The following is a 22,534-nucleotide window of genomic DNA, read 5'->3' as shown; positions in this document are numbered from 1 at the left end:
CCTAAGTTGAAAGTTTGTCTAGTTCCAAGGGAAAAATTGAAGAGGAGACTTTGTGGAGCCAGGAATAATTATACCCTAGCTAACTGATGCTGCCTGGCACGCAAAACCGGGCAAGTGCGATATTTATAGCAGGGAAATAAAAGGGATAGAAATTAGCCCAAAATGGCCAATAAAAATAAACTACTAATTTCTGGGCTGAAACAACTCCTCCAGGGACAGATAGGCTGCTCAAAGCTCCCCTCTCTCACAGGTGAACAGAGAAACTTCCTTCTATCCAAGTAAGTTATGGGCAAACACAGAGATTTGTAACACAGCGCTGAATTTAGCACTAACCTGAAAACTGGACTATACTAGCTTAGAAAGGCGGGAAACAAATATATATATATATATATATATATATATATATATATATATATATATGGATCCATGTCAGTACATCGACAGTTCAAAACAACGAAAGTCACTACTTCGAAACGAAAGCATCGACCGTTGAAAACATCGACAATACAGTCACGTAAAGTAAAGTCACAAAAACAAGTGCTAACATGGGGAAGTAAAGGATATGATATGATATGATACTGTAACCATACTAAACTCCGCAATATCATATCCTTTACTTCCCCCTTGCAGGACCCATGTTAGCACTTGTTTTTGTGACTTTACTTTACATGACTGTATTGTCGATGTTTTCAATGGTCGATGCTTTCGTTTCGAAGTAGTGACTTTCGTTGTTTTGAACTGTCGATGTACTGACATGGATCCATATATATATATATATATATATATATATATATATATATATATATATATATATATATATATATATATATATATATATATATATATATATATATATATATATATATATATATATATCTAAAGGGCCCATAACCATACCAGAAGAATGTAGAGCCCCTGAAATCACAGACACTCAGTTTAAAACAGCCCTTTCCAAAGCCAAAAACACAGCATCAGTGGGACCAGACGGTGTCACAGGCTGCGTCCTACACAAACTCAAAGATGAACTAACACCTCACTTAAACACACTGTTCAAACTCAGCCTCTCCATAGGCTACGTACCCATAGAGTGGTGCACAGCAATGGTTATTCCGCTCCAAAGGTGGAGCCACAACAGACCCTGGGAACTATCGCCCTATAAGCCTGACTAGCTTGGTCTGCAAGGCTATGGAGCGCATCATCATGGAACTCATTAACAGAGACATTGGAAATCTCCAAACACTGGACCCTACCCAGTTCGGCTTTGTTAAGGGCAGATCATGCCTCCTAAACCTGGTGGACTTCTTTGAGACAGTTACCAAGGCTATAGACTTGGGAAAGGTGGTACACACAACATACCTAAAACTCACAAAGGCCTTCGACACCATTCCCCATTCTGGTATTATAGACAAGCTCACCAGCCTGAACATAAACCCCTATGTCACAAGAAGGGTTGCCATTTGTCTCATGGACAGAACCCACATGGTGAGAGTTGTGGGAGCTAGGTCTGACTCTAAACCGGTTACAAGTGGCATTCCCCAGGGTTCAGTCCTAGGCATATACTTCTCAGAGGTGCAGGCAAGCACAGGAGGACTATGGCTGACCAAGTTCACAGACGACTGCAAACTAGGGGCTATAACTGACTCTCCGGCTGACACAGACATCCTTCAAAAGGGTCTCAATGAGACGGATACCTGGTGTCAAAATCATGGCCTCAAGCTAAATGCCAAAAAGTGCATAGTCATCCCCTTTGGAAAAAAGAAAGTACACACAAACTACCACATAGGGGGCAATCCCCTAAATACGGAAAATGTAATAAAGATTCTGGGGACCCAAGTAGATAGTAATCTCTCCTTTGATAATCATATTGCCAAAGTGGTTAGAAGATCCTTCTATGTCACCCACCTAATCAAAAAATGGTTTGCATCCAGGTCAAAAGAGGTCATTGTGCCCCTCTACTCATCACTCATCAGACCCATCAGTGCCCCATTTGGGATGTACCTTACAAGACACCTGCAACAGCTGGGAAGACCAAAGAAGTACCTCACCAAGAGGATCACTGGCCTCAAACAGATGCCCTATCCAGCTTGACTGAAGAAACTCCAGCTGTACTCTGTTGCATACCGCCTACTCAGGGGTGATCTCTGCCTGACATACAAGGCCATGTCCAACCCAGAATTGATGGACATGCTCCACCTAAAGAAAATTGTATCCCCTCGAGCCACATGCTCTAGGGATCTAAACCACACCACAACAATAAATAGGACGTGCTGGAGGGATAGATTCCTGTCCCAGAGACTTCCCATGCACTGGAACAAGATTTCAATCTACATTAGGCAGAGCTCCTCGCTAACACTCTTCAAGAGAAACCTTTACGAGTGGATGGGAAACAGAAAGTTTACCCTGGGGATCACTTCAGTAGCTCTGCTGGACAGAGGCACAGGGAACTAATCTAAGGGGGCGGCGAAAGCCAACACATTCTGGCTAGGCTTATAAATGCCTTCGGGCAGATAGCCTAGTACCTACCTATGAAGCAATGAAACAAAATGTATGAACCAATAATGACAAAACTACCTGTTTCAGAAAATTTCAACCATAAAAAGCCACTCAGACATCTGTCATTACAATCCAGCAATGTCAGTTGATTAGCACAATCTCTGTAGAAATAAAAGTCATCCACATAATTCCAGATTAAAGAGATCTGTAACTAATGAAGAGGTTGCTACTGGCGAACAACTTTACATGAAATTGTTTCATCTACAAGTTCAGTGCCAGCTGCCCTTGAAGAATTAATTCCCTATGTAACATTAAAAAAATAATAATAAGCTGGTAATATTGCAATAGGAATAGGAAATGACTAATAGACAAGTTCAGAGTGGGTATGACATTTAATTATTTCAATCTTCAGTGATGTGCCAGAAAATCACAAATTTTCTGAGGAATAGGCCAAAAATATGAGGCAAAAATCTAGTCAGTTTAGAGATACACATACCTCTCAACCTCTTAATGCAAGAAATCTGGACAAAGCCTAAAATAATGGGGATACAATGAAAGAGAGAGATAGGTGTTAAATATTGCTCTTTTTAACTTAGAACAACAGGATTTGTGTTGGCATGCATTTTCTAAGGCTATGATGTCTGAAAATCATATACATATATATGTGTGTGTGTGTGTGTGTGTCTGTGTCATCATTTAGTGACTTCAGTCCTCATTGAATTGCCAGAAAACCACAAATTTTATGATAAACAGACCAAAACCGTGAGGCTAAATCTGGACAGTTGAGAGGTATGTTAAACACACACACACACCTTCCCTCTCGTACAGCAACATTTAAATTACATACATGCACACACACTTTCACACACACTTTGTCTCGTACAGAAACGGAACGGCTAGTTTAAATTACACGCACATATTTTCTGTCTACTGTAAAGTACTTACAAACACACACTTTCCTCTAGTTTAAATTGTTTACACACACTTTCTCTCTCATACAGAATGGAACTGCTAGTTTAAATTACACACACACACACACACACACACACACACACACACACACACACACACACACACACACACGCACACACACACACACACACACACACACACATATTCTGTCTCTCTCATATGAACAGAATGGCTAGTTTAAATTGCATACATACATACCCATACATACTTTGTCATACAGAAACAGAATGACTAGTTTGTTGCATACCCATACATACGTACACACACACACACACACAAAATATCCTTTTTTCTTACGGGATGGCTTAATTTAAATTCTGAGCATGAATGTAGTGTGTGTTTACTTCTGCAGTGGCATGCGTGCGGCGCACACATGGCTCTCCTTAAAGGAGCAGATGCCACGGTATAATTAATCATTTTTTTTGCCTACTGCTGCATCCAGCTCTGTTGGCCGGTCAGGGACAGCCAAAGGGCTGGATGTGGTCCGGGGGGCCGTATAATGCCCTCGTCAGCTCTAGCATTGTCACCAAATGATGAGCAGCTCTGGATAACTTGAGTGTAGTGTCTGTAACTGCTGTGTGTGTGTGTTGACATGAAATAGTTTCATAACTTATGTTTTGGATTTAATATACTTCCTCCCAATAACAACTGCATATCCCATAACAAGTTTGAAGCATTAGATGGAGGAGCTATTTCACATTGAAAATATATATATATATATATATATATATAAAAAAGGTATATAGTAATAAAAAAAGTATATTAAACAGTTTAGTATATAGCCCATCTCTACATGCAGTAATGCAGTTCTAGAGTGGGGATTATCAGAGAAATAGCAGCCTTCTACAATGGTAAGGCCTCTTAACATCCCTGTGCAGGCATTAATCCCATGATAACACCTACCCTTTTGGGCATTATTACTTAGTTAGTAGATTATTTGGACTCTGTAGACTTTATTCATTTTATTTTACATTTGTGAGCCGGGAAAGTCCGACTGGACACAGGTTCATTTTCAGCAGAGACCCGGGAGAAAAGCTCCAGATGTACAAAAACAAGTGTAAATACAGCGAAATGATCACAAAACTGAGATTTGTTTAACGGTATATACACACAGGTATGTGATTTTCTCACATACACACAGTAAAGGTTGGAAGCAAGTAGCTGAGAAAGAAATGGTTAAAGATTTCATACTTCAGACTTAAAATGAAAGCAGCAAATGTTATATAAAGTGAATCTGTTTTCACAGTTTATATTTCTCAGTATTGAACTTGCTTATGTCTAATGGCTGTAGGACATATGCTTACTGTATCATCTCCACAGTGAACATGAGAACAGCAGTAATCGCCATTACCTGCACAGTGGCTGGCTGACAGTAGCATCATGGACACCTTGCCGAAAGTTGCACATTCATCAAAATGTGACACATCCTTTGAGTAAACAGAATGTTTCTGTTTTTTTCCTCTCCCTGTCACTCACTGATCTAGCTTGAGCTATTGATGTGGTGTTAGTTGAAGCTGCTGCTCTTTCCAAGCCATTTCTTACTATAGCAATAACCCACGCCTGGGTGTGGGTAATGTGGGATTTACCCACGGTTGGCGTGGTTTGGTCCCGAGGGCGAACAAAGACAACCGTGGGTAAATCCCACATTACCCACACCCAGAAGTGGGTTATTGCTATTATAATATGACATTATTTAAGAAAAGAAATAATTACTTTTCTTAAATAATGGCATTGTATAATGCCTCTTTGCTGCCCTTCCGCAGCTGTCTGGTATCTGCGGCAGTTCTGATGTACTGCGATGCCTCGCAGTACATCAGAGCTGTGGCCAAAAGCAACGGAGAAAGCAAGATCTCCGTTGCTTTTTACTGTTTCGCTATGTTAAATGGGTTTAACATAGCGAGACAGCTTTAAAAAAAGCAACGGAGATCTCCGTTGCTTTTTTTAAACCTGTGTCGCTATGTTAAACTCTTTTAACATAGCGAGACAGTGTTTTAAAAGAGACTTATACTAATGGAAAAAGTCCGGGCGACCGGACCGGTTTCCATTAGTATAAGTTGATTTACAACGTGCACGCTGGCCAATCAGCGTGCACGTTTTGGAATATTAATGGGGGGTCATGGTATAATGTGAAATATAACCATTTTCATGTTTTAGCACTCATTTTCCCATCAAATAGCTAACCGTTAAGAAAACCTTTTCTTAATGTTTTAGGCATGTTGGGCTCGTATGCTGAGTGGAAATGTTTATTACACTCAGTATTTTTAATGAGCAAAAAGTATGATTTCCCCCTACTGCAATTGGCATTAATAAGAAAGGAGATGATCCCTTGAAATTTGACAGAGTAGGGACTGTTCTGATTTCATCAGCAAGCATTTTTTGCTTGTATGTTCTTTTTTTTACTGTAGAGAAGTACTAGAACTTGTTTTTCTGAAAAGTGATTAATTATTATTTTTTTTTTTACTGAAAAGTTTTTATAATACTTATATCAAGTACTTTTCTGCACATGAGAGATGAACAGTTTGTACATTTAGGCAGATACATCAGTAGAAGTCACTGCCTGATATGTGTTAATGGCTCATAATTATGACTAAGTCTATTAAATTGCAGGGTTGGCTGTACTTTCATACTGCATAATAACAGGCTATGGCTGCACTGCATGACCACTCATTATTACAGCTCTGTCAGTCAAAAATCATTTACGTCTCATTAAAAAAATAACTTCTGTCCTTTTAAGCAGTGAAAACAAGTGGTGTTTTGTACACATTCACCATGTAGTCTGTATGTTTATGAGGATGATTTTTTTAGGATAAATATCAGTATGTGAACAGTAATGTTTCTACAGTTTTTGAGTGTGTGTGTGTTGGTATATATATATATATATATATATATATATATATATATATATATATATATATATATATATATATAAATATATATATATGTGTGTGTGTGTGTGTATACACACACACACATTAAATGTAGCTGTACGTATAGGTAGATATACATATATTAGTATATATAATATTGAGTTCAGTGTTTTAAATTATGTGATGCCAAAGTACTTCTTACTGTGTGATGCACAGTTTGGAAGCATTTGTGTTAAATGCCTTCGTCATGATGGCAAAACTGTTTTGTGAGAAAAAAATATGTACAGAATGACAAAAATGGAGGAAAAAGGCAATTAGATAGTCGGAGTACAAAATAATGTTTACGGAGGTGGGGTTAATATGTCCTTAAGTTTCTAAAGTTTGTGTGACAACCAGTATTATTCTTCCTTGTAAAGTTGTTTTTCATTAAAAAAAACATGTTTGTACTTGTCAGTATTGAGAGAGATGGAGTACGTTGGGAGCATTCTTATAGTATTTCAGTTTAACTGATAGTCACATTTTGCAATTGTTGACTTTGTTTTTTGTCAATAGTAAACATCCTGAGCATGTATCAAGAGTTGTGACCCCTTGCAGAACAAGGCTAGGATTCAGTAATATTCTGTAGTCATTGTGTGCATGCAAAACATGTTCACTGCTGAAGTGCTATGTGGCAGAACTGAGCGAAAAATGTACTCTGATGGGACGTTTCTCATAATGCAAAGTGTAGATAGATGAGAATAAAGGTGTTTGGGAATATTCCAAGAGGATATAAAATGAAATTGAGAAAGAGGGGAGGAGTGCTTTGTTGGGATATTTCAAAGAAGCAGTGCAGGGGTGGGAAGAAGTAATAAGGGATGAGAATGTAGAAAAGCTTCCTGTTTATATGTTGGAGGGGGCAAGGAACACCTGGTCAGCACCTGGTGCCCTGTTCAGTTTGTGCACCGTATATAGGTGTGGTAGAACATCATGCTGACAGCTGTCAAACTCCACACGTATCAGTACTTTTGCAAATGTTGGGGTCATAACTCACTTCATCTCATTATTGATGGAATCTCAAATGAATCAAGTGGTTTGGGAGAGGAGTTATGTTAGATTTGTAGCAGGGAAACTGAACACCATTGACCATTATCTTCTGAACCTTAATAACTATTAATTAAATGTGAAATTCTAAGCTTCTGAAAGAAGTTTCCTTTCAGATTAATTTAGGCACACCTGTACAAATTCAGTAAATAAGCAAATAAATGATGGCAAGTTGTGTATAGATTTTAAACAGGCTTCACAATAATCTTACAAAGTAGACATGAGAGATCAAAGACGGTCTGGTGATAGTTAGCTGTCTTCTGTGATACAATTTCAGATTAGTTTGTGCTGGAGTTTGAGGACGAGCTCCATACATGGGAGCACACAGCTTTCTATTACTGTGGCAGATAGCTTGTAGGAGGTCTAAGATTTGTGTCTGTACATTGCTGCATGAGTACGTATACACAAGCTTCTGATATAATTCTCTATTTTCTAATGACTTTTTGATTTATCATAGTATTTAGTTTTAGTTATTCCTTTCAATTGATCATGTTAAACTGTTTTCTCTTATATTCCATTATTTTTTTCTTCGTTTTTTTGCTCCTCTGCACTGATGTGATTTACATATTCATCTTAAGTGCTTTCTCTTGTACAGCTTATCTTATTTCACCCATCAATAAATAGCAGAGAAAACTTTGAGAATGCAATGAAAACAGGTAATAGTGCAGATTCTGCAGCAGCTTAGTCTTATACCTGTTGCCACTCATCTACATGTCTTATGTTAGCCTGAGGGGATAATTAGGACATGGGGGGGGATAATTAGGACACATGTGAAATGAATGGCAGTTCTACATGTGATAGGTTGTTTGTGTCCACCCCCATCGTGGTTGTGGTTTTGTGTTAGCAGCTTAGATGCTCCAAACCTCTGCCAAGAACCTCTGATTTACTGAACACTTATTTCCTATCCCTATGAAGATTACACAGTTATGTAGCATGCCAAAGCCCTAACTGCAGTTCTAGCAATGGGAGTTCAGGTAGTGTCATGTCAGTTGGAGGAGCTGGCCAGTGAGGACAGAGAGAGATAAGAATGATGAGGCAATGCCTTATAGGTTCATAGGTATATACTAGGGTAATGACCACCAGGGCCTTTATAAGCCTAGCCATGCGGCACAACCTAATTGTTTCCCTGTGTATCATGGGCATTTATTAGGAGAGGGTATTTATGAAGTTTCTAGAGATTGTTAGTTTGGGCATTGCTGTCTGCCAAGAGACATGGGGGCCACACCTGGGCTGAATTTCCAATTTCCCGTCCATTGGTGAAGGTTGCACCTCAATAGGGTTAGGGATGGACTCTGCTTCACATGGATGGGTATCCCGTTTCAGAGCATGGGGATCCTCTGAGACACACATGTGCCTCACCACCATGTCTTATTTATGTCATAAGGAAAATGTAAATCCTTTGATACAGCAGTTTTGAAGCTGTTATTTATGTAAATGTGCAAAAGATCCGGCAGAGCTGGAGCTGGGAGGGCCTTGTATGCCAGGCATAGCTCACTTCTCAATAACTTGGAGGAGAACAAGTAGGCAATCTGTAAAGGACAGTGTGTTTATACCCTGGATTCTTCTGGTAAGGAACCTTTGTGGGCATTCCAACTGTTGCATATGTCTGGTCAAGTACATGGTGAGAGGGGGATTATACTCAGTGATGGGTCTGATAAAGGCTGAATAAAGTGGCACCTTGACTTGCCTGGACCTGGATACCATGCTGTTACTTATAAGATGGGTGACATTGAAGGATTTTCTTACTACAGTGGCCAAATTTACTGTCTATGTAGTTTTCCAGATCCTGATTACTGAGTCAACTGTTAAAGGTGTCTCACCAGTGGAGTAATGAGACTGGATGGCAGTTTTCCCAAAAGGCACTACAGTGCAGTTCTGCAGTTCTTGGCATTGAGCTTTAATCCATGACTTTGGCACTAATCATTTGTTTGTATTGGGGGAATCTGTGATAGTGCCCATTGTGCACTTAAAACTTGGTCAGCCAAAGACACTTGACATTAGACTTGATCTCCAAGAAGTAGATTCCATCATGGAGCCCTGAGGTACTCCACTGGTGGCCGGTCTCTTAGTGGAGGTAATATCACCAATCTTGACTTCTAGGGACTTGTCTGTGAGCCAGCTAGTAATCCAGTAAGTGATGTAGGGATGTATGCCCAGTTTAGAGAGTTTGTCAACTATACCCGAGTAGGGTATTGTATCAAATGCCTTAACCAGGTCCACGTAGGTGGTTGTGCACCATTTTCTCCCTCTTCCATTGCCTTGATGACCTTCTCAAAGAAGTCTACCAGGTTTAATAGGCATGACCTTCCCTTGACAAAGACAGACTGCATTGGGTCTCGTGTCTGAAGGTTGCTTATGTCTTTGATGATCATTTGCATGATAATTCATTTCATGATTTTGCATATTAGACTAGTTAGACTAGTCGGGCTGTAGTTTCTGGGGTTGATTGATGGTCCACCCTTGTGAGGTGGGATAACCATTGTAGTCCTCCATTATTATGGTACAATGCCGGTTACGAGGCTATAGTTGAAAAGTGTCTCAAGTGATAATGATAGGTCATGTTTCAAGCTATTTAGGAGGCATCCTGGGATATTGTCTGGGAACAATGAGGCTGTGTTATCTTCACGAGCTCCACCAGGACCTACACCATGTTATTAACTGGAGTTAAGCTAGTATATATTTAAAGGGGAGAGGCAGAGGGGGAGTGTAGCGTGAAGTTTGAGCTGAATTTGTCAGCCAGCAAATTCACTATGTTGCTCTGCTGCGTGAAGGTAGCACCATTAACCACCAGTTCTCCACACTAATATGTGCTGCCTATGAAGTTTCGGTCATAGCTGTAGAAGGCATTGTGGTTATCTTTTTCCTGTGAGGCTACCTTGACCTCATAATTGGCCTTGTTGGACTTGGTTGTCTTAGTTTCCTGTTTAATTTAATTGGAGAGATCCTATCATTGTAGGAGTTGCTCTTTCTGATTTTAGCCATTACTTTTTTTTTTCCGTTTTGTTATATATCCTGTTAAGGTTAGGATTCCAGCTGTGTGGTTTGTTTTCAGAGGTTGTTTTGGTTTTATGTCTAGTAGGTACAGCAGCCTCTATATAGCCATTTACATGGTTGCACAGGTTCTCTGTGAACAATTCCATATAGATTGCTGTGAATTTGGGGTTGGGCTTGGCAGTGAATTTTGATGAACTTTTACTTAGGATTTAGTTTGCATTGGAATGGTTCCTAACTATGACAGGTTTTGCACAGCTTACAGAGTTCATTTTTATTTTGAAGGAGAGTGTTTTGTGCTCTGACCTCTCCAGTGAGGTCACTGGGGTGGTACAGTGCGTTCTCAGATTGGTGAGTACCAAGTCCAGTATGTTTGATCCCTTGGTGAGAGTGCACAATTTCTGGTCAAGGGTATGTCAATGTTTTAATAAAGTCCAGGAATCATTGAGCCTGCAAATATGAGGCAGTGTGTACATTTCCCAGTCTGTAAAAGGGCTGTTAAATTCTCCCATTGAATAGGGTATTTGATTTATACTGCGGTGGCGGTGCTGCGGTAGCATTGTCGCCTCACAGTAAGACATTGTCCTGTTCAAGTCTCAGCTAGAGCGTCTTCTGTGTGGAGACATGCATAAATGGGCGTACCTTCGTTGAAGGTTGTGCGTCAGGGCCGGCAACTCGGCAAGTAAAAATGTACTGCCAATCATTAGCGGACCGGAGTTCCGCTGTGGCGACCCCTAACCGGGAAAAGACGAAAGACTCAACAATAGGATATTTGGTTTAATGGTGAGTGTCTTCCAGTAGGTCTGGGTATGAGCTATATGAGTTCTAGGGACATAGAAAGTAACCTTTAGCTTGCTAGGCTATGGTATGGGACTTTGAAGATGGCAATATGTACATGGGTAATATCCAGGGCATCATCCTGTTAAACCAACCTAGAATTATGCTTGTTGCTACAACAGGCTGAGACTCCACCTTTTGTACCTGTCTGTGCAACTGACAGTCTAAATGTGCGGAAAGTACTGAAGCCTTGCACTGTCTGATTACTTTCTGCATATTTAAACCATGTTTTGGTAACAGCACAGATGTTTGTATTTTCCAGAGTGAGGAGAACTTGTAGGGTGTGATGTTTCTTGTTTAGGCTACTTGCATTAAGCAGTAACCTTAGGTTTCTTTAGGTTTTACTTGCAATGTTGGCATGTTTGCCAATTTGGCATTACCTAAAAAAGGCTCTAAGGGGGTGGATAAATCTTAACCAGTATTCGGAAGCCTAAGGGGGACACAAGTGCAGACCATCCTTTGCAAAGCTGACAAATATATATTTTTTTGTTTTAAACACCTTTATTGAATAATCACTTGTGACAAAGGCACATTTATATAAACGTAATCAAACTGTATTAACAAGTTAAAATTAAAAAACATGCTTTACATATATTGCTATATATCATGTAATTTAAGCAACACTACATAAATTATGTAGGTCTTGGCCCCTTTTTTATAACAAGAAACATCTTTATTACACCATCTCTTACAAAATAAGCAACTTATATAAATGAAAACAAACCACATTGACACAGTCCTAGTTGCATCACAAACCATACTGACACACTCCCAGTTTAAAGCTGACAAATATTGAAACCCCCTGGAAAGACACTAAAAACTAAACCAGTTATTGACATCTGTCTGTAGTACCTGCGTGAGACACACATTTAGAGAGATTAGAATCTTTCTCTCCCTATAGTCCAGAGAAGTACATCTCAGATCATTAATGCCCACATGGATTATGACTGGCGTACATGCATAACTTGCAGGAACCTGGCACCGAGTAAGCAGCTAACCGTTTTCTTCACCTTGCTCAGTCTGGTGAATGGTGTATCTGAGTGTCATATAATGGTGTCCCCTATGACAAGACCCTTGGTTAGTGTGTGTGCTTGCCTTATGGGTTTTTTTCTTCGGGCACAACTAGGTGTAGACATATGTGTGATGTTTGGTGTTACTTTTGGTAAACGCTTTAGAGGTTGCTAAGGGTAGACGTTGTAGTTTATAGGCCTGTGAGGTGTTTGAGGTTTTGGAAGATCACTTTTTAGTGGCTCAATGTAAGTTGGTTAATGTGTGCGGTGAATGGAGTGTGTATATTCTTTGCGATCTTGTTTATATGCAAGATTTTTGCCTGTAGTGAAATTGTGTATGATCATCTCTTGCATATTGTTTCTTTAAGGATTAAATGGTTGTTTGTGAACATGAGACAATTGCTAAATTGTTTCAGGTTACCCATATTTAACAAGCTGGGTATGGAGACATTTGGAAATTGTATATCTATGTTGTCCCGACCTGTATTTAAGTGGCTACTGTAAGTTGTGTACTGGGTTATGCAGAGGTCTCTTTAGGTGGTCCCTGGGTTTTGCCCTATGACCAAAGCACCAGACTACTCGAATGCAATTTTAGCAGATACATGCAGCTATAAAAAGTACTGAAGCACAAATCCTGAAGCCAGAGATACATCTTTGAAACCACAATGATGTAGTAAATGACTAAAAAAGACTCAAATCTGGCAGTAGATCACACTCCTGCCACAACTGTGAATGAGGCTGCAGTACTGAGGCCCCAAACTGGATTCCAAATACAAAAAAGCTACCTTTTACATGCAATTCTACTTATGGAAATAGAAGTGCAATATAATGTATAAACAATACTAAAATCTTGCAGTAATGCACAATTTTCCCATGGCTGCAAATGAAGTTACAGGACTAATGTTCCAAAACAAACTAACAAAAAAAAAATGCAAACAAATAACTTTATTGGTTAAAACACGGACAAAAGTAGAGAAGTACAAAAATGTACCACCAGACACATCGCACTGTAAGTGCAATTTAAAATTCTTAAGCAGAATTTAAGTAAAAAGCTGTTGTTTCTTCCCTTTTGATGAAAAGCTTGTACCCCAAACTTTGGGGCTTTCTACACCTCTCCGAGCCTTGAACAAAAAATGTAAAACAAAAACAGGTTCATAGATCGCTACTAGGTATGCAGTCCAGGAGACTATTAAGAAACCTAGTCCAAATTCCCAGTTGCTCCAAAGCACTGTCTGGTGAAGTGACTTGCTCAGGGTCACATACTCGGTAAAGAAAGGTAGGAAAGATTCAAACCCTGCACCCTTGGCACAAGTAGCAGCTTGCAAGTCAAAGGTTTAGTCATCTGCACTAACTCCCAGACAGTTATGTCTTGAGGGACAATCAGGGATGAATGCTCAGATGTGCTTTCTGTTCATTAAATCAGTGGTGAAAACTGTGGACTAATGTATGCACTTTGCCTTTAAGAGACAAGGTGTTTCAGGAGACGCCTCAATGAAGCGAAAACATGTCCCTAACAAATGCATATTACATATCATCCCTTGGGATGACATTACCATGCACATCAGGGAACTAGTTAGGGAAGTGAAAAAAAAATATTTTTCAAATAGATGACACCACCACTCTTCCTCCAGCTTTTTTACCTCCTGGGCAATGAGCAGGATAGTTGAGTGGGCACAATGGAGATTTGTTGGTCATCGAGAGATCTAAATTCAGAAAAGGTGACTTCAAACAGAACTGGAAATTCATCTACAATGTTACTTGTTAACATCAAGCTAAGAGCTACTCTAAGCAAATCATGTTAAATGTTATGGGCATTTTATTAGCTGTGTGGAAGAAAAATTACAGATATTTAAGTGTTTAAAGTACACAAGGGGTGTTTTGTGCCATTAGTTCATTTATACAGTGACAGCAGCTTATGAAGTAACTCTATTCAGATATGACTCAATTGGCTACATGCAGGCAAACAGACTGCAGTATCTAAATGGGTAATGACACTTAATAATATTTAGTAGCGTCATGTGATGAGACTGTTTAGCAGCAAAAAGAGCAATGGGCGCAGCAAAGCAGAATTTGTGGTATGTAATCAGGTTTAGGAGGGCACATGACATCATGTAGAGATGTCTGCAAAAAGTTTTATTGTGTTATGTGATTGAGTTCAGGAGCTGTCACAACTAAACAGACTTTGTCATTAACAATGATCACAAAGACTGAACACGTACTGGTTGTTGCAAAATGCTAAACTTGACATAACCTTTTTTCTGTGTTTCTTTCAGAGACATTAGTTCACTGCTGAGTCTGTGGGGTAAAGTTCATATATGAAAGCTGAATGGGACATTTCATTTTGTTGGATGTCACAAATGTGTTGGCTGCTGTCTGTTGCTGTTCTGTCCTTTATCCATCATGTAACATCTGCATTCTTTTTACAGAATCATGTAAATCCAGCTGTAGATTTTACACAGATTCCTCCTGGAATGCTTGCCCTGGATAATATGTTGTACTTTGCAAAGCATCACCATGATTCCTATATTAGGGTAAGTACTCATGTAAATTTGAATAATTTTATGTTTCTGTCTGTTTTCTTTTAGTTTTTTGCTAAACCAGAAGATCTGGATAAAAATTTTTGAGGTACTCTGCCTATATGTTAAGAAGGCTGTGAAGTAGTAACACTGCAAGGCTATTTCATTACTCTTTGATTATTCGTTGACCTGCATTGTAGTCTTATAAAAACATTATGCCATCTTTGGTGTTTGTTGCAGCCTCTGTATGCTCTAACCTTTTTCCTTGTTTTCCATGTTGTCCTTTTTTGGAAGTCTCTCCTTTTTTTTTTCTAGTTTCTGTTCCACCAGATAGCCACAAATGACCTTTTAGTGGTCACTCTGAGAATACTGTCTATTTACCTGACTTCCTTAGAGTCACAGCGCAGGCAAATGAAGACCAATGGAAACAAACTCAGATTTGCAAAAAAACCCACATTAGCTTATAACAATCCTGTGTTGTAAGCTGCCAGGCATATATTGCAGCTTAGCCGGGTGTCCAGAAAAAAGTCCAGCTAAACCTAGTGGTCCAGTGTGTGAGGGGGCATGGAGCATAGGGTGAGTTGATAAAAATCTTACGTCAAACTTACTACATTGTAGTTCCAATCAGTAAATCAGGTTTGCAATAAGAATAAGCCTATATTAATATTTTGTGGACAACACTACTGATTTTAGAGTGACGTAGAGGGATAAATCCTTGACTTTTGTCATAGGTGATCTGAGTTCAAACAGTGGCACGAGTACATGAAGAAGCTGGTAGAGGAGAATGGGGTTGCGTGCGTTTTACTGATTTGCCTGTCTTAAAGGGAAGGAGGAGGCTCTGTCTCCCTAAGTGGGAGGACACCTAGCAGAAGCACTAGGTGTAGTACCCCATGGAGTTTGGGAATAGTGAGCATGCACTGCTGAGTGCATTTACTTTGCAAAGTCGAGGGGGGAATTCAACATGTGGAGGCATGCTTCCCCTTGGGGAGCAGCAAGTAGTGTAGCTCAAAATAGTTTTCGGGGGGGGGGTGCTCTGCCAGATAGAGGGTAGGCAATCCCATAGGAGTAGAGAGATAGCCCAGTCCTTGCCACCTGACTCTCACCACAGGACAGAAGGACCATGGAGCTGTCACTTACATTGGATGTATTCATCTCCTATTTTTATAGAGCAAGCTATTGGGCAGGTCTTGAGGGGTTTAAATATATATATATATATATATATATATATATATATATATATATATATATATATATATATATATATATATATATATATATATATTTAGGTTCACTTCAAAATCCCGAATCTCAAAATACTGAACTCAAAATCTCGAAAGCTCAAAATACTGAAAACTCATAATACTGAATCTCATAATATCGAATAAACATACAGGACACCAACACTTACTATATTGCAGCAGAAATACATACAGAAACAAAGAAAAGACAAACCATGTTAGGCTACTCCGACTATAAGCAGGGGGGCAAGCCCCACTGCACCCCTCATGAGAGATGCTGCATCCCCACACCCCCTGCTACAACTCCGAGATCACACATCACTACACTAAGATGAGTTATGTTTTACTAATTTGCAGTTTGTTGACTGGGAAAGTCCATTGGGCCTAGGTGAGCCCGTTTTCAATGGAAGCCTGGGGAGAAAAGCTCCAAAAAAGATTTTGCCAAGTCCACAATAAAAACTCCATTGTAGTATTTGCAATATTTACAATAATAAAAGCAACAAAAAAATTCAAACAATAGTTAATATATACAAGAACAATAAAACTGAACAATTAAACTGGAAAAATGCATACTTTTTTTTTTGAGATGGGAAGGGGTAAGAGGGTTGGCTACCATCAGGTGCGGTGAGAGCAGGAGCATTTCCAGAGAGAGGAGAGATAGGAGTGCAACAAGGTCTTAAAGGTAGAGAGATTGTGGGTAGTTCTAATTTGTGGGGGAAGTGAATTCCATGATCTGGCAAGGGAGAAAGATATTGAGTTGCCCTGGAGAATGTATGGGTTTGTAAATTTCGAGGAGAATTTGATTATTGGATCTGAGTGATGTTCTTCGTGTTTCACTGTTGCAGTCATTACATTTGGGTTATCCTGCTGGCAAGTTGCCCTCAGTCAGCCTGAATTCCAAAGTCTTGGGTCCTGCGTCAGTTGCTGTCGCCTCTTCCCTGATTTCAGGTCGTCAGGGGTATAATAAATGCAGCCAACGCCATTTTCTCCAGTCTTTCTTGCCGCGCGGTGCCCGAAGCAGAAATAGTTTGCAAGTGCTGGTCGGCCGACTCCTGAGATTTTCGTGTTCAAGTTTCAGATCCGAAGTCTACATTAAAAGCTAAGTACCCCGTTGGGGAAACTTTTTTCTTGCTCCAGACCAATGTCAGAAAAAGTTAATAATTGTATTTCTTGTGGGAAGCAAATACCTCATAAGGACTTTCATTCTTACTGTATTCCTTGCCTAGGCCCTGACCACGACGTTTCTAGCTGTCGGTTTTGTGCTAAATTTAACCAATGCACTATTAAGCGTCGGAACGATTTTGCATTAAGCTATTTTGGGTGAAGATTTAATTACACAATGTCGTCGGATAGCCATCCGACTACCAAAGTTCACAAAAAAACACAAAGAAAAAAGACAGGCAACCGAGGTCCAAAACCGACGACGAAGCTTCTCCTAAGCAAGTCGCCGGTTCTCAGTGAGGTGCTTTTGCCGCCCCTGACGCCCGCTACTTTAGAGTCGCAGGTCGCTACCGACTCCCACGTGGAGTCGGCCAGGCTTCTGGAAACTCAAGGTATTGGACCCTCGGAGATTGTTCCCTCAGATGGGTCTGGAGCCGCTGAGCAGGCATCAGCTTCTGAGGGTGTATTCAGACCTAAATAATTATGTATTAAACCAACTTCAAAGGCTAAAACACCTATAAAGGCAAAGAAACAAGTTCACCAGTCACATGGACAGGCCTCCATGCCCAAAAAACAGATGCTCAAAATCACCGAAGACTTAAATACCTTGATCAGGGGTTCCCATCCCCCTCCTGATAAGAGGCCTAGGCAAGAGACAGCCTATGAATCTTCAAATCAGGTTTTCATTTCTTCTGATTCCTCTTCTGATCAGGAATATTCTCTTCCCCCCTATGAGGATTCTTATGCTGAAGAATCAATTCCTTTAGCTTCTCCTCCTGAGGACTACTCTTTTGGGGAAACCTTACATACCATGAGGGAGCACTTCCACTGGGAGAGCCAAGATTTTTCAGAATCTAAGAAGAGGCTCAGAGACTTCCTTTTACTACCTCAACACAGGCCTCTAGCTGTTCCACCTGTGTTAGACATTGTAGATGATGTGTTTTCAGAGTCTAGTCTGACCCGTGACTCCTTACCTCCAGCTCCTGTTAAGCCGGACAGATACTACAAGGTCCCTGACTCTCATAAATTTCTTTTCAAAAATCCTACTGCAGACCCAGAAACTATTTCTCAGGGTCCCAAAGGGGTCAAGGCTTCCACTGCAAAAAACCCTACCCCCTCTGACAGGGATTCTAGGGCACTGGATATATGGGGAAAAAAGATTTACACATCTGCTACTTTAGCTGTAACGGCTTTAAATTGCCAGTTTCATATGCTCAAATATCAGCAATATATCATGACACTGCTTAAACTGAAAATGATGGTAAGTTCTGAATGTGCAGAAAACAAAGAAATGCAGGATTTATTGCATGCAGCTGAACAAGTTGGAAAGCATAGTTTGTAACGTGGTTTTGATTCTCTGGAGGCCTGCTGCAGGGCCGCTGTTACAGGTTCTGTCATTAGGAGGCATGCTTGGTTAAAGGAACAAAACCTGCCTGATCATGTTAAAGCAAAATTATTAGATGCTCCATTACAACATGATACCCTGTTTGGTGTTAAGGCAGAAGAGGGTGTTAAAGAAAATGGAGGACAAAGCTAAATCTATGCAAATGGTCAAGCATTTCCTACAGGTACAGACACCTAGATTTAGCAGACACTGGCCTACAAAGAATTGGTCCTTTCCAGTCTCAGATAGACCTCAAAGGGGCAGATCCAGACGCCCTAGAGGCAGATCACAGCTGCAAGGTTCCTACAGGTCTAAGCAATGGGGTGCTTCTACCTTCAAAAGTGGAGAAGACAAATCACAACCATACAGGAAACAGTCCCAATGACTTCCCCCTGCCTGCACCAAGCACTTATCTTCTGGCAGCACCCTTAGGGGGAAAACTAGCATTTTTTTCTCAAAATTGGCACATTATAACCCAGGACAAATGGGTTCTAGACATAGTGTCACAAGTATACAAGTTTCACTTCCATACCTTGCCAAAGGCAAACGGTTTGCCAGACCTGCCAAAAAATCAATAGGCAGAGGCTCAAAAACAAGTCGCAGCTCTCATGGACATGAGGGCTATTCAACAAGTGCCACAGCAGGAGCAGGGACAAGGAGTTTACTCAAGACTGTTCTTGGTACCCAGGAAGGACAAAGCATGGAGACCAATACTGGACCTATCTATTCTAAACACTTTCCTGGATATACCAGAATTCAAGATGTTGACTTGCAGCAGCTTCTGCCCATGCTGGGCAGCAAGGCTTGGCTCGTGACTTTAGACCTAAAAGAGGCATACCTGCATGTCCCAATCAGACAATCATGCAGAAGATACCTCAGATTCAAGGCTGGCTCAAAGCATTACCAGTTCTCTGCACTGCCCTTTGGCTTATCTGCTGTGCCCAGGGTCTTCGCAAAGTGCCTGGCACCATTAATTGCTTACTGCAGACAAAGAGGAATACAAATATATCCTTACTTGGATGACTGCCTCATACAAGCAGAGAACAAGGACATTCTACTTCAGCATCTGACGTTCGTGAAAAGACTTTTAACATGCCAAGGGTACACAGTTAACAAAAAGAAATCAAAACTTGTACCCTCTCAAGAGATAATATTCCTGGGTGCAAGCTTAAATACAACTGCCCAGATGGCTTATCTCACTCCAGACAAACAAAAACAACTGACTACCTATTTCAAGGAAATGGCAACAAAGGCCCAGTTATCTGCAAGAAAAATTTTGCAGGCTTTGGGCTTCATGGCATCCTGCATCTTACTAATTCCATATGCAAGACTGCATATGAGGAAAATTCAGTGGTTCCTAAAAAGTGTCTGGACACAACATTGCCACAGCCTGGAAACAATGATTACTCTCATTCCCTGCCTGCAACAGAAGTTTCGATGGTGGGCAAAGGCTTGTCAACAAAACAAGGGACAGCCATTCTCACTACTCCCAGCAGGCAGATCCTAACCACAGACAACACCACAGTCATGTGGTACATAAACAAGCTGGGGGGGGGGCACTCATTCTTACCCCATTTGCAGACAAGCCATGGCTTTATGGGATGCAGCATTGACTTACCAAGTCCATCTACAGGCACAATTCCTGCCAGGAAAGGAAAATACTCTGGCAGACAAACTAAGCAGAAACCTCATGGATCCCCACGAGTGGCACCTGGATCCACAAGTCTTCAGCATGATAACAAGGAAATAGGGACGCCAGGACATAGATCTATTTGCCTCCCCTCACAACAATCAACTAAAAAGATTCTGCACAAGGACCTATCACAGACAAGCTTGGAAAGTGGACGTTTTATCTTTCAACTGGACAAACCTATCAGTATATGCCTTTCCTCCACTGCCTCTCCTCCCCAAGGTACTCCTAAAGGTCAGGCAGGAGAAACCAAAAATGATTCTGATTGCCCCAGACTGGCCACGCCAGTACTGGTATCCGATCTTAAGGAACTTGTCCTAATGCCCAGCCTAGACCTTACCTCAAATACCTCATCTACCATCCCAGCAAAACAATCAGATTCTGCACAGCCAAGTCAGGACCCTAAACCTGGCAGCATGGCGAATAATGTAGCCATGCAAACCACACCTCTCAGTAAAGCTGTGATGGATGTCATTTTAGAAGCTAGAAGGCCTAGTACTAGAAAATCCTATGCTGGGAAATGGAAGAGATTTTGTGCTTGGAACCAAGCTGAAGGAACTGAGACAGCTGTCCCAAGTATTCCTCAGATTTTGCAATACTTAACTGAGATGCTGGACAAAGGCCTATCGTTTTCATCAATTAAAATCCATGCCTCTGCCATTTCGGCTCATTACAATACAGAGCCACCACTCTTTGCTCATCCTTTATTAAGGCAGTACCTCAGAGGAGCCAAAAACTTAAAGCCTCCAAGGAGAATGCCAATACCTGCATGGGACCTCAATTATGTCTTGGAAAAACTCATGTTACCTTCCTTTGAGCCAAGATGCTACTGTGGATATAAAGTTCTTATCTTGGCAAACAGCTCTGCTCCTAGCAATAACTTCTGCAAGACGAGTTTCAGAGCTACAGGCTCTCATGGCTGTGGAACCCTTTATCATTTTTTATCCAGACAGGGTCTCTCTGAGAACAAACCCTACATTTGTGCCCAAGGTGGTATCCATTGTAGTGCTTAACCAAAATATTAATTTGCCAACTTTTTATCCAAATCCACAGAACAAGGTGGAGAAAATTCTGCATACTTTGGACGTACACAGACAACTTAGATTCTACTTGGACAAAACTAAAGTTTTCAGAAAGACGGAACAATTACTAGTGGCATATGACGCAGCATCACAAGGAAAGGCTATCTCCAAGCAGACTTTTTCAAAGTGGATAGGTCACTGCATTTGTTTCTGCTACTCACAGCATGGCAAACCAGTGCCTAAGGGCATTAGGCCACATTCAACCAGAGCTGCAGCCACTTCTGCAGCTTTTCTCAGGGGAGTACCAACCAAAGACATTTTAGAGGCTGCCACTTGGAGTTCAATACATACCTTTACAGAACATTACAATCTGCCTCTTTACTCTAAATCCAGGGCAGGCTTTTCCACTGCAGTCCTGCAGGGCCTCATAGCCGCTCATAATGCTATTTAGCTCCAGCCCCCCAACCATAGCTTTGGGACTCAACCCAAATGTAATGACTGCAACAATGAAACATGAAGAACATAGTACAGTTGTGTACATTTACCATAAATGTAGATGTTCGAGTGTATTCACTGTTGCAGTCCAGGTTACCTACCCGCCATCCCCCTTATTTTTGCTGGAACTTCTCTTTACTTCTCTAATCTAAACAACCTGGGTGGTGTATTTGCTTATAAATGAAAGTAAAGCTTATTTTGGTGCATGTATGTTTTATTTACATATTTTTAGCCTACCTATTTGGTGGCACCTGACATCTGGGGCAAGAAAAACTGAAGAAAATGGCTTTGGCTGCATCTTTTATACCCCTGACGACCTGACGTCAGGGAAGAGGCGACAGCAACCGACGCAGGACCCAAGACTTTGGAATTCAGGCCGACTGAGGGCAACCTGCCAGCAGGATAACCCAAATGTAATGACTGCAACAGTGAATACACTCGAACATCTACATTTATGGTAAGTGTACACAACTGTACTTTCTATGCGGCTAATGCATTTTTAGGGTAGAGGAGAGAGGACAGATAGAGGGTTTGAAAATGAGCTTATGTACTGTTGTAAGTTGAATGTATGTCAGGTAGTTTGGGAGTTCCAACCAGTTTAGGGAATGGAGGGAGTCACAGTGATGAGTGCAGAATGTGGATCCAGTGGCAAATTTGGAGATATTGTTATAGCAGGAAGATAGTTTAGATTTGAGGGTTGATTGAAGGTTGGTAAGGAGAGAGGCTCCATATAGAAGAGAAGGAATGAGGTAAGTGGTGGATAGGAGTTGTTTGGATG

The 22,534-nt window shown here is 40.7% G+C and overlaps 1 protein-coding gene across 4 annotated transcripts in view; it reads left to right on the top strand.

Moving 5' to 3' along the window:
* ELMO1 (engulfment and cell motility 1) overlaps positions 1 to 22,534 on the top strand; it is a 3,030,107-nt gene that overhangs the window by 1,570,273 nt on the left and 1,437,300 nt on the right. For all 4 annotated transcript variants that reach the window (XM_044065043.1, XM_044065038.1, XM_044065039.1 and 1 more), the window contains one exon: positions 14,677 to 14,781. In XM_044065043.1, the coding sequence (XP_043920978.1) occupies positions 14,677 to 14,781 (105 nt within the window). The remainder of the gene's footprint in view (positions 1 to 14,676; positions 14,782 to 22,534) is intronic.

Source organism: Protopterus annectens, chromosome 3.part0 (assembly GCF_019279795.1).
Source record: "Protopterus annectens isolate FY-2018-M chromosome 3.part0, PAN1.0, whole genome shotgun sequence".
Taxonomy (NCBI): domain Eukaryota; kingdom Metazoa; phylum Chordata; order Ceratodontiformes; family Protopteridae; genus Protopterus; species Protopterus annectens.
Note: the sequence above shows the minus strand (reverse complement) of the source record. Positions and strands in the feature narration are given on the sequence as shown.